Source organism: Myxocyprinus asiaticus, chromosome 25 (assembly GCF_019703515.2).
Source record: "Myxocyprinus asiaticus isolate MX2 ecotype Aquarium Trade chromosome 25, UBuf_Myxa_2, whole genome shotgun sequence".
NCBI lineage: Eukaryota > Metazoa > Chordata > Actinopteri > Cypriniformes > Catostomidae > Myxocyprinus > Myxocyprinus asiaticus.
Window position 1 is genome coordinate 46141937 of NC_059368.1, and position 13433 is coordinate 46155369.

The 13433-nt window shown below is 36.5% G+C and overlaps 1 protein-coding gene across 1 annotated transcript in view; it reads right to left on the reverse strand.

Moving 5' to 3' along the window:
* The window catches only part of LOC127416019 (mediator of RNA polymerase II transcription subunit 23-like), a 119309-nt gene that overhangs the window by 7609 nt on the left and 98267 nt on the right, over positions 1–13433 (reverse strand). The window contains exons 20-21 of the mRNA XM_051655090.1: positions 1555–1769; positions 760–880 (exon numbers count right to left, since the gene is read on the reverse strand). Of these exons, the coding sequence (XP_051511050.1) occupies positions 760–880; positions 1555–1769 (336 nt within the window). The remainder of the gene's footprint in view (positions 1–759; positions 881–1554; positions 1770–13433) is intronic.

Sequence of the window (13433 nt, forward strand, 5' to 3'; positions counted from 1 at the left end):
TTATTAATATCTCTGTGTTTTATTGTAGGTCTACTATTTTAACCTTAACAAACTTGCATTGTCTGAGGCAGAACATTGAACTCGTATTAGCCATATCAAGGGTTTCTCCTCTTAAATGTATAGTATTCTTGTGTATATTTATTATTTTTCTTTGCTAACTGCACATTTAGTTCTTATGCGCTAAAATATTCACAGGTAATTGTACTTATATAGTATGTTCGAATTAAAACCGTTTATCGTCACGATGTGTCTTTTCGTCTTGTCTTTGTTATCATAGAAAAAAAAAACTTCTCGTCAATGAACATTTTCATCTGTTGAGATTAACACTGCTGTGAAATAATCAGAAATCTTTTGTTTTCTGTATAACAGTTTGTAGAAACTGCTGCACTATTATTAATGGTTAATAAATAATTTGATCTCATATTTCGTAATACTCATTTTGTTTTGTACTGTGAATTATTTTCTGATCCAGACGTTTTTAATCAGGCACCATTCTCCCTTGCTTCCTCAGAAAAAACCGCCCATGCCAAGAAGGTTGCGTTCAAAACAGCCGTGTTCTGATCAACTCTAGTCAACTCCTCAAACAGTCCCTGTATTTCCCTTTTCCTCTCTCTTCTCTCTCCCATGAGGCTTTGCTTTGAAGAGAGCGAGGGTGAATGTGAGTCAGTCTTTTTAAAGCGTAAATGTGCAAGTGTGTGTGTGTGTGTGTGTGTGTGTGTATGTGTGTGTAAGTGGGGCAGTGGTGTGGACGTGCTTTACCTCCAGCATGCATCTGGTTCTCTCCTGCTGGAAGCGCTGTAGGAACGGCCCCACGAGATGATACACGTACAGCAGCTGGAACTCTGTCTTCACGATGGGCTTCAGAACCTCCGACAGGAACCTGATGAACACAATCACATTAAACACTGGGAGCTGTACAATAAAACATGTTTACATGACAGACATTGCTGGAGGCTGTGTGTTACATGATTTTACCACGGTAAAGTGGTGTTATTAAACACAACACAGTGGAACGCCTTAAACCTTCTTTAGCTGTTGTCAAACTACTGTAACACGAGGACTCCAGCGGCATATGGAGAAAACGCTAAGAGTGTGCTAATATTCCCCTGTTGCTACAGACAGAGTGTGTACAAGTGTGACACAGTGAAGAAACATTGTTGCCTGTTTCAGCTCACATCTCCTTCAGGAGCAGCCTGTCATTCAGTTACCTGTGTGTGTGCGCACTCATATGCATGACCAGGATTCCAGACGTCAAAGTGCTGTCTGCAGAGGGCCAACAGGCAGATTTTAACAGATGTGCTTAGACAGTTCTCGCAGATGGATCAAAACAAACTACCACAGGAGACTTGATGTGTCGCATCATAATCACATGTATAACAGTGCACACAAACACATGCATTTCTCTGTCCAGCTGTTTTTGAGCTCTGGAACATGTCCTGCGTGAACAGCCCCTTGCCTTTTCTTTGCTGTCCGCTCTCAGCCAAGGAAAATCTTTTTTTACAGAATTTATGTACAGGTCAGTTTATTCGCATGTTATGCTGTTTCATGTCTTACTTGGGTATGAGGGACAGCTGTCCGATGCTGGAGTGATACCAGACGGCGTGTGCCAGTGCCAGGACGTAACTGCAGTGCATCTCTGAGTATGACTGGTGACAGGCGGTGAAGTCCAGCAGCTGGAAGGGGTAACCGACCCATTCGGCCTCAGAACTCAGAACCGGACTGCTGACCACACTCACGATACGGTCATGAAGGACGATCCAGTATGGCTCCTGGGAGAGAGAGGGAAAGCAAGAAACAAAAACTAAATTCATTTGAGGACAAATGAAGGTTTGGTTTCAGTGTAATTGCAGGTTCGAAGGAATGGAATTTAAGACTTTTTAAGACTATTTCAGGCCAAATAAAAGAAAAAATTTAAGACCACTTTTGCAATGAAACAAATGGTTTAGAAACACATTAAATGATTAATTAGCAGGTCAATTCAAAAGCACTGAGGCTCCTTGGATGTCTGTTCCTGGCAGATACCTTTAACAAATACTTTAACTGGTAGTTAAAGGCAGTTCATTCAAAAATGAAATTTCTGTCATCATAACTCAACCTCATGCCTGAATGAATTTCTCTTTTCCGTAAAACAAAAAATTAGATGGTAAACAGAATGTTAGTCTCAGTCACCATTCACTGTCACTCTTTTTCGATTCAATGAATGTGAATGGTGACTGAAACTAACATTCTGCCAAACATCTCCTTATGAGTTCCACTTACAAAAGAATGTCATACAGGTTTACAACAGCATGAAGGTGAGTATGTGATGACAAATGTAAATTTTTGGGTGAACTAGTTCAAGTGAATACTCACCAGTTACATTACAAATGGTCCTTTGATGTTGACAAAATGTACTGAAAATGTTAACAGATCAGAATCCACCTCAGCACATCCGGTACCGTTCTAACAGCTTCTAAGTGTCTCCTAATTTTCATAATGTCTTTATAATTTGACACAATTATTGAAATACTCAATCTAGAAATAATTGTATTTTCTGTAAAGAGATGCAGAGCTCTGTCGCAACACAAACAATCAATGTGAAAACACAACATGTGTCTGCTGTTATAGTTACACTACTGCCTCACTTTCACGCAAAAAGGAGCAGAAAAAGTCCATGACCAAATTAGCAAAAGAAACTGCGTCAGAAAGAAAATGCAAAAAGTGCGAACGACTGAAATAGTGAAATAAAGTGAAAGAGTGAAATAAAGAAAAAAGAGTTAAAGAAAGAAAGAGTGAAATAAGGAGAGTGAAATAAAGAAACGAAAGAGTGAAAGAAAAAAGAAAGAAAAGAAAATAGTGAAATAAAGAAATGAAAGAGTGAAAGAAAAGGGTGAAAGAAAAGAAAGAAGAGTGAAAGAAAGAGTGAAAGAAATGAAAGAGTGAAAGAAAAGAAAGTGAAAAAAGAAAAGTGAAATAAAGAAATGAAAGAGTGAAAGAAAAGAAAAGTGAAAGAGTGAAATAAAGAAACAAAAGAGTGAAAGAAAAGAGTGAAAGAAAAGAAAGAAGAGTGAAAGAAAGAGTGAAAGAAATGAAAGAGTGAAAGAAAAGTGAAAAAAGAAAATAGTGAAATAAAGAAATGAAAGAGTGAAAGAAAAGAAAAGAGTGAAAGAGTGAAATAAAGAAACGAAAGAGTGAAAAAAAAGAAAGTGAAAGAAAAGAAATTAGTGAAATAAAGAAACGACAGAGTGAAAGAAAAGAAAGAAAAGAGTGAAATAAAGAAACGAAAGAATGAAAGAAAAGAAAGAAAAGAGTGAAATAAAGAAACGACAGAGTGAAAGAAAAGAAAGAAAAGAGTGAAATAAAGAAACGAAAGAGTGAAAGAAAAGAAAATAGTGAAAGAAACGAAAGAGTCAAAGAAAAGAAAGAAAAGAGTGAAAGAGTGAAATAAAGAAAGTGAAAGAAACAGTGAAAGAGTGAAAAAGAAAAGAGTGGAAGAAAGAGTGAAATAAAGAAACGAAAGAGTGAAAGAAAGAGTGAAAAGAACAAAAAGTGAAATAGAGTGAAATAAAGAGTGAAAGAAACAGTGAAAGAGTGAAAAAGAAAAGAGTGGAAGAAAGAGTGAAAAGAGTGAAATAAAGAAACGAAAGAGTGCAAGAAAGAGTGAAAAGAACAAAAAGTGAAATAGAGTGAAATAAAGAGTGAAAGAAACAGTGAAAGAGTGAAAAAGAAAAGAGTGGAAGAAAGAGTGAAAAGAGTGAAATAAAGAAATGAAAGAGTGAAAGAAAGAGTGAAAAGAAAGAAAAGAGTGAAATAAAAGAGTGAAATAAAGAAAGTGAAAGAAACAGTGAAAGAGTGAAAAAGAAAAGAGTGGAAGAAAGAGTGAAAAGAGTGAAATAAAGAAACGAAAGAGTGAAAGAGTGAAATAAAGAGTGAAAGAAAAGAGTGAAAGAAGAGTGAAAGAGTGAAATAAAGAAACGAAAGAGTGAAAGAAAGAGTGAAAAGAACAAAAAGTGAAATAGAGTGAAATAAAGAGTGAAAGAAACAGTGAAAGAGTGAAAAAAGAAAAGAGTGAAATAAAGAAAAGAGTGGAAGAAACAAAGAAAAGAAAAAGAAACGAGTGAAAGAAAGAAAGAGTGAAAAGAACAAAAAGTGAAATAAATAGAGTGAAATAAAGAGTGAAAGAAACAGTGAAAGAGTGAAAAAAGAAAAGAGTGAAATAAAGAAAAGAGTGGAAGAAAGAGTGAAAGAAAAGAAAAAGAAACGAGTGAAAGAAAGAGTGAAAAGAAAAGAGTGAAATAAAGAGTGAAAAAAGAAAAGAGTGGAAGAAAGAGTGAAAAGAGTGAAATAAAGAAACGAAAGAGTGAAAGAAAGAGTGAAAAGAACAAAAAGAGTGAAATAAAGAGAGTGAAATAGTGAAAGAAACAGTGAAAGAGTGAAAAAAGAAAAGAGTGGAAGAGTGAAAAGAGTGAAATAAAGAAACGAAAGAGTGAAAGAAAGAGCGAAAAGAAAAGAGTGAAATAAAAGAGTGAAATAAAGAGTGAAAAAAGAAAAGAGTGGAAGAGTGAAAAGAGTGAAATAAAGAAACGAAAGAGTGAAAGAAAGAGCGAAAAGAAAAGAGTGAAATAAAAGAGTGAAATAAAGAAAGAGCGAAAAAAGAAAAGAGTGGAAGAGTGAAAAGAGTGAAATAAAGAAACGAAAGAGTGAAAGAAAGAGCGAAAAGAAAAGAGTGAAATAAAAGAGTGAAATAAAGAAAGAGCGAAAAAAGAAAAGAGTGGAAGAGTGAAAAGAGTGAAATAAAGAAACGAAAGAGTGAAAGAAAGAGCGAAAAGAAAAGAGTGAAATAAAAGAGTGAAATAAATAGAGCGAAAAAAGAAAAGAGTGGAAGAGTGAAAAGAGTGAAATAAAGAAACGAAAGAGTGAAAGAAAGAGCGAAAAGAAAAGAGTGAAATAAAAGAGTGAAATAAAGAAAGAGCGAAAAAAGAAAAGAGTGGAAGAGTGAAAAGAGTGAAATAAAGAAACGAAAGAGTGAAAGAAAGAGCGAAAAGAAAAGAGTGAAATAAAAGAGTGAAATAAAGAGAGCGAAAAAAGAAAAGAGTGGAAGAGTGAAAAGAGTGAAATAAAGAAACGAAAGAGTGAAAGAAAGAGCGAAAAGAAAAGAGTGAAATAAAAGAGTGAAATAAAGAAAGAGCGAAAAAAGAAAAGAGTGGAAGAGTGAAAAGAGTGAAATAAAGAAACGAAAGAGTGAAAGAAAGTGAAAAGAAAAGTGAAATAAGAGTGAAATAAAGAAAGAGTGAAAGAAAAGAAAGAAACGAAAGAGTGAAAGAAAGAGTGAAAAGAAAGAGTGAAAAGAAAAGAGTGAAATAAAAGATTGAAATAAAGAAAGTGAAAAAAGAAAAGAGTGGAAGAAAGAGTGAAAAGAGTGAAATAAAGAAACGAAAGAGTGAAAAAGTGAAAAGAACAAAAAGAGTGAAATAAAGACAGTGAAATAAAGAGTGAAAGAAACAGTGAAAGAGTGAAAAAAGAAAAGAGTGAAAGAAGAGTGAAAGAGTGAAATAAAGAAACGAAAGAGTGAAAGAAAGAGTGAAAAGAACAAAAAGTGAAATAGAGTGAAATAAAGAGTGAAAGAAACAGTGAAAGAGTGAAAAAAGAAAAGAGTGAAATAAAGAAAAGAGTGGAAGAAACAAAGAAAGAAAAGAAAAAGAAACGAGTGAAAGAAAGAAAGAGTGAAAAGAACAAAAAGTGAAATAAATAGAGTGAAATAAAGAGTGAAAGAAACAGTGAAAGAGTGAAAAAAGAAAAGAGTGAAATAAAGAAAAGAGTGGAAGAAAGAGTGAAAGAAAAGAAAAAGAAACGAGTGAAAGAAAGAGTGAAAAGAAAAGAGTGAAATAAAGAGTGAAAAAAGAAAAGAGTGGAAGAAAGAGTGAAAAGAGTGAAATAAAGAAACGAAAGAGTGAAAGAAAGAGTGAAAAGAACAAAAAGAGTGAAATAAAGAGAGTGAAATAGTGAAAGAAACAGTGAAAGAGTGAAAAAAGAAAAGAGTGGAAGAGTGAAAAGAGTGAAATAAAGAAACGAAAGAGTGAAAGAAAGAGCGAAAAGAAAAGAGTGAAATAAAAGAGTGAAATAAAGAGTGAAAAAAGAAAAGAGTGGAAGAGTGAAAAGAGTGAAATAAAGAAACGAAAGAGTGAAAGAAAGAGCGAAAAGAAAAGAGTGAAATAAAAGAGTGAAATAAAGAAAGAGCGAAAAAAGAAAAGAGTGGAAGAGTGAAAAGAGTGAAATAAAGAAACGAAAGAGTGAAAGAAAGAGCGAAAAGAAAAGAGTGAAATAAAAGAGTGAAATAAAGAAAGAGCGAAAAAAGAAAAGAGTGGAAGAGTGAAAAGAGTGAAATAAAGAAACGAAAGAGTGAAAGAAAGAGCGAAAAGAAAAGAGTGAAATAAAAGAGTGAAATAAAGAGAGCGAAAAAAGAAAAGAGTGGAAGAGTGAAAAGAGTGAAATAAAGAAACGAAAGAGTGAAAGAAAGAGCGAAAAGAAAAGAGTGAAATAAAAGAGTGAAATAAAGAAAGAGCGAAAAAAGAAAAGAGTGGAAGAGTGAAAAGAGTGAAATAAAGAAACGAAAGAGTGAAAGAAAGAGCGAAAAGAAAAGAGTGAAATAAAAGAGTGAAATAAAGAGAGCGAAAAAAGAAAAGAGTGGAAGAGTGAAAAGAGTGAAATAAAGAAACGAAAGAGTGAAAGAAAGAGCGAAAAGAAAAGAGTGAAATAAAAGAGTGAAATAAAGAAAGAGCGAAAAAAGAAAAGAGTGGAAGAGTGAAAAGAGTGAAATAAAGAAACGAAAGAGTGAAAGAAAGTGAAAAGAAAAGTGAAATAAGAGTGAAATAAAGAAAGAGTGAAAGAAAAGAAAGAAACGAAAGAGTGAAAGAAAGAGTGAAAAGAAAGAGTGAAAAGAAAAGAGTGAAATAAAAGATTGAAATAAAGAAAGTGAAAAAAGAAAAGAGTGGAAGAAAGAGTGAAAAGAGTGAAATAAAGAAACGAAAGAGTGAAAAAGTGAAAAGAACAAAAAGAGTGAAATAAAGACAGTGAAATAAAGAGTGAAAGAAACAGTGAAAGAGTGAAAAAAGAAAAGAGTGAAATGAAGAGTTGAAGAAAGAAAGAGTGAAAGAAAAGAAATAGAAACGAAAGAGTGAAAAGAAAGAAAAGTGGAAGAAAGAGTGAAAGGAGTGAAAGAAAGAAACGAAAGAGTGAAAGAGTGAAAGAAAGAGTGAAAAGAACGAAGAGTGAAATAAAGAGTGAAATAAAGAGTGAAAGAAAAGAAAGAGTGAAAGAAAAGAGTGAAAGAGTGAAATAAAGAAACGAAAGAGTGAAAGAAAGTGAAAAGAAAGAAGAGTGAAATAAAAGAGTGAAATAAAGAAAGAGTGAAAGAAACAATGAAAGAGTGAAAAAAGAAAAGAGTGGAAGAAAGTGAAAAGAAAGAAGAGTGAAATAAAAGAGTGAAATAAAGAGTGAAAGAAACAGTGAAAGAGTGAAAAAAGAAAAGAGTGGAAGAAAGAGTGAAAAGAGTGAAATAAAGAAACGAAAGAGTGAAAGAAAGAAACAGTGAAAAGAACGAAAAGAGTGAAATAGAGTGAAATAAAGAGTGAAAGAAACAGTGAAAGAGTGAAAAAAGAAAAGAGTGAAATAAAGAAAAGAGTGGAAGAAACAAAGAGTGAAAGAAAAGAAAAAGAAACGAGTGAAAGAAAGAGTGAAAAGAACAAAAAGTGAAATAAATAGAGTGAAATAAAGAGTGAAAGAAGAGTGAAAGAGTGAAATAAAGAAACGAAAGAGTGAAAGAAACAGTGAAAAGAACGAAAAGAGTGAAATAGAGTGAAATAAAGAGTGAAAGAAACAGTGAAAAGAACGAAAAGAGTGAAATAGAGTGAAATAAAGAGTGAAAGAAACAGTGAAAGAGTGAAAAAAGAAAAGAGTGAAATAAAGAAAAGAGTGGAAGAAAGAGTGAAAGAAAAGAAAAGAAACAAAAGAGTGAAAGAAAGAGTGAAAGAAAGAAAGAGTGAAAGAAATAAAGAAAGAAACGAAAGAGTCGTCGTCGCGTGGCGCCATGTGAGGTTCGGACGTGTGAATGGCGAGATCTGCGCACTTTGCTAGTTTTAACACTATTAATGACATAAACCGATGAGATTCGATACACTCTGTTCCATAACTGTTCTAGGAGAACAATATGTCAAGGAATTCAAAATCCTCGGGCTCTTGAGACATTAAAAGACACTAACGAGGGGCCTGGGTAGCTCAGTGGTAAAATATGCTGGCTACCACCCCTGGAGTTCGCTAGCTCGCTAGTTCAAATCCCAGGGCGTGCTGAGTGACTCCAGCCAAGTCTCCTAAGCAACCAAACTGGCCTAGGGAGGGTAGAGTCAAAGGGGGTAACCTCCTCGTGGTCGCTATAATATGGTTCTCGCTCTCGGTGGGGCGCGTGGTGAGTTGAGCGTGGTTGCCGCGGTGGATGGCGTGAAGCCTCCACACGCGCTATGTCTCCGTGGCAACGCACTCAACAAGCCACGTGATAAGATGCGTGGGTTGATGGTCTCAGACGCGGAGGCAACTGGGATTCGTCCTCCGCCACCCAGACTGAGGCGAATAACTACGTGACCACGGGGACTTACGTCCATATTGTTGGAATTCCTGAGGCCGAAGAGGGTCAGAATATGGTGAAATTCCTGGATGGGCTCTTTCCGAGTCTGCTCGACATAACAGGCCATAAGCTGGAAATCAAGTGAGCTCCGGCTTGGCGATCTGCTGAGGGAGACAGGCCCTGATCAATTCTGGCCAAATTTCTGAGATCATCCAATAAAGTTCTCGTGTTATGCTAGGAATAAAGGAAGGCTTTCTTGGAAGAACCACAGCATTTTCTTGTTCCCAAACTTTGCGAAATCGACAAGAGAGAAACGTGATCGATTCAAGGAATGCAAGAAACTGTTACATCAGTGGAAATTCGCTTTTGCACTTATGTTCCCAACCAAATTGAGAATAGATACTAAGGATGGCTGTAAAACATTCACATGCCCACAGCAAGTGATGTCCCTCATAAAGTCAATGGAGTAAGTTATTTTGTGGTACTCATGTTGCAGCCGAGTGGACCGACTCACTGAACATTCACTTGACTGTCAGAGGAAACTGAGCACCTTTTTTGTTTCTTTTTGTGCTGGTTTTGCCTGGCGGCTGGAGTTTGTTTTGAGAAGTAACACTCCTTCGGGACAGTTTTGTGGATGAATCTGCACGTTCTTTGTGCTTATGCCTCCTATTGGCTGGATTTTGTTTTGTGGAGTATTTCTTGCAGGTCATTGGAGTGATTAGGTCAGGGGTCAGCAACCTATGGCACGTGTGCCAGCATTGGCACTTGGAGGGGTAATCACTGGCATGCCAGCAATGGCGAGAGAGGAATAGACTATTTTATTTATATAAATTCTGCACCTGCATTCCAATCTACATCTTGATGTAATCTTTCCTCATGATCACGCAGCGTATTTTCATGAGCTGAATGGGAGACTAAACAAAAAGTTAAAATGTGACGAGACTGCAGTATACCCAACAGACTCGTGCATCGCATACAAGCCATTCACGCATCACGAGCCGGCAGCGCTTCACTTTCGGTTAATTGCGCGAGTAAACGCACCCGCTTTGCTTCAGTCAGGCTGCGCGGATGACAGCCTACACTCTGTGTTTCATTTGTTTCTTTTTGCTCTCAGAACAACACGTGATGTAATAAGGAAAACACCATTATTAATCCTTGAGATTTCCAACCCAGCATACAGGTACACCCTCCTTAAACCACGGTCACACTCAAAATTACATTAAATGATAAAAGATAAAACATAAACCCACATGGTGGGGTTCAAAATTCTGAGTCTATTAAAAATAGAAATGAAACCTGGAAATAAAGTTTTCGGATTTTGCAGGTGTGATTCACCGAAGGGGCTAAATTGTTGATCGGCTTGTGATGCGCGAATGGCTTGCATGCGCAGCGTGAGTCTCGTCACACTTTAATACTGTTTAGTCTCCCATTCAGCTCATGAAAACACGCTGCATGATCATGAAGGATTACATCAAGATGTAGATTGGAATGCAGGTGCGAAAAACTTCTTATAAATAAAATAGTCTGCTCCTCTCTCGCTGTTGCTTGCGTGCTAGTGATTAAATGATTACAGTGACATAATATGAGAAATATTTAAGATTCCACACAAATTCGTGATCAGTCATCAAATAAGCACATTTGTGACATTAACTTTAACTCATAACACAAAAGGACATGTTTAGATGCTCTGTAAAAAGCAGGATCATGATTATAATCATCTGGTTTTGCACAAAATTTTCACTCAAAATGTTTAATATAATTTGTAATGAAAAAGAAATGATTAAATTAGAAAAATGCAAAATAGAAACATTTTCACGGGGGGGTGGATATTGTCAGCACAGCCATGGACCAGGAAAATAAAAAATGGCATTCCATGTCAAAAATGTTGCCAACCCCTGGATTAGGTCATTTGTTGCACTCATGTAGCAGCCGAATGGGCCGGCTCACTGAACATTTGTTTGACTGTCAGAGGAAACTGAGCGCATTTTTTTTGTTTTGTTTTTTTGTGCTGGTTCCGTCTAGCGGCTGGAGCTTGTTTTGTAGAAGAACACACCTTCGGGACAGTTATGTGGATGAATCTACTTGTTCTTTGTGATTATTCTGCCCATTGGCTGGAGTTTGTTTTATAGATTATCTTTTGTTGTGTAATTCTGTCTCACATGTTTTTCTTTGTTCTGTTTTTTTTGTTCGGGGGGAGATTCGGGGTTTGATTGTTGCACTGATGTTGGAATGTGGTCTTTATAATTTTGTTTTTAACACACAATCTATTTTTTCTAATATGTCAAAATGTCAAATGTTATATGAGTGGATTGCCTTTCTCGACATGGAATGTGAATGGGTTCATAAAAAGAAGGAAGGATATTTCTCTTCTTAAACGTAAGAAATATGATATTGTGTTTCTTCAAGAAACGCATCTTTCCCCGCAGGAAGCTGAAAAATTTGGGAAGATATGGGGTGCACATGTTTTCTTTAGTGCTGGCTCAAGTAAGAGCAAGGGAGTCATTACACTGATAAGTAAGCATCTACAATTCAAATGTCTCAAACAGATTAAAGATAAATTAGGAAGAGTCATTATTGTTTTAGCTGAAATTCAAGGACAAAGGTTGATTTTGGCTAATATTTACGCACCTAACGCTGATGATCAGGGCTTTTTTATAGATCTTGAAGGGATGTTGCAAGCCGCTGGCACACCTCATGATATAATATTGGGAGGAGACTTTAATATTTTGATGGACTCAGTCCTTGATCATAGTGAAGCAAAAGTGTGTAAGCCCCCTAGAGCAACAATGATGCTTCACAGGATGTGTAAATATCTTGGTCTTACAGAAATTTGGAGACTTTTGAACCCATCTAAGGGACTATACATTCTTTTCATCAGTCCATAAGAATTATTCTAGAATAGATTTTTGTTTATATCTAAGCCCCTCATTTCATCTGTTGTGGATCGCTCAATTGGAAATATCTTCCAATCACGCCCTGGTGAGTTTAGAGGTGTTGCCACATATGGAGAAAAATAAATCATATAGTTGGCGCCTTAATGTACCCCTTTTGCAAAATCCTGAATTGCAACAAATGTTTAATGCTGAAATATTGAAATCAATATTTATATGGAGACCAACTGGACCTCAGTATCCTCTGTGGGCATGGCTTGGGAGGCACTTAAGGCAGTTCTTAGGGGTCAGATCATACAGTATGCCTCATTCACCAAAAAAAATCCAAAGCACAAGAACTCTGGTGTTGGAAGGGAATATTAAAAGTGCCGAGGCAGAGCTAAAGCATCGAATGTCGTCTGATGGCCTCAGAGAATTGACCCGATTGAAATACAGGTATAATACTATTCTGTCGCAGAAAGTGGAGTTTTGGTTGTTCAGGGCAAGACAGTCATACTTTGAGTCGGGGGACAATGCAGGGAAGCTTTTGGCTAGATATATAAAGCAGAGAGAGTCTTTTTCTACTATTCCCTCATTGAAATCTGCTGGTGGTGAAATATTTACCTCAGCCATTGATATTAATAATGCTTTTAAAGAATTCTATCTTGATCTTTAGAGTTCCACGTCTTTGTCTACTGATGAGGATATTAGAAATTAGAAATTGTGGAACCATTAGATCTTCCTAAACTGACGACTGAGCAAAAAAATTCTCTTGATTCTGAGATAACTTTGGAGGAGCTTGACAAGGTAAATAAGGCCTAGCCTACAGGCAAGGCTCCGGGGCCAGATGGCTTTGCAGCAGAATTTTTTAGATCTTATGCTAAAGAATTGGCTCCACTTTTGCTAGAAGTTTATACAGAATCATTAAAGAATGGAAAACTTCCGTCAACCATGACACAAGCCCGGATCAGTGTGATTCTTAAAAAGGACAAATTTCCAAGCAAGTGTAAAAGTTACCGTCCAGTTTCCCTGATCCAGCTAGACGCTAAAATAGTCAAAAATTTTGGCTAACCGATTAAGTTATGACATCTCTTATACATATTGATCAGGTGGGGTTTATTCGGGGACGTAACTCTTCTGATAATATTAGGCGTTTCATCAATATCATATGGTCAGTGGCGAATGATCTCCAGTCGCTGCCATCTCACTTGATGCCGGAAAGGCATTTGATATGGTAGAGTGGGATTATCTTTTTAAGATTTTGGAAATGTACGGGTTCGGGAATACTTTTATTGGTTGGATTAAGTTACTTTATAGACAACCGGTAGCGGTGGTACAAACGAATGGATTAATTTCAGATTATTTTACTCAGGATAGGGGCACCTGGCAGGGTTGCCCTCTTTCCCCATTATTGTTCTGTCTTGCCCTGGAACCGTTAGCAGCCGCGATAAGAAAGGAAGATGATTTTCAAGGGGTAGTGGCGGGAGGTGTGGCGCATAAGCTTTTGCTTTACGCAGATGATATTTTATTATTCATCTCCGACCCCACTAGATCTATGTCTTGCCTCCACAGAATTATTAATTCCTTTTCTAAGTTCTCAGGATACAGAGTTAATCAGTCTAAATCCTAAACTTTGTCTCTGATAGCATACTGCCTGGTAACTGCTTTTCAGCCGGGCACCTTCCAGTGGCCCAAACAGGGCATTAAGTATTTGGGTATTTTATTCCTAGCAAATTTGTGTGATTTAGTTAGTTAATTTTGACCCTTTAATAAAAAGGTTTTTGAGCGATGTGGGCAGGTGGACTTCAGTACATTTATCTATGATTGGGAAGGTTAATGTTATTAAAATGAATTATATTCCAAAATTTAACTACCTGCTACAATCTCTCCCTGTGGATGTCCCCCTCTCTTATTTCAAGCAATTTGATAGTATAGCGAAGTCCTTCATTTGAAATGGTAAATGTCCC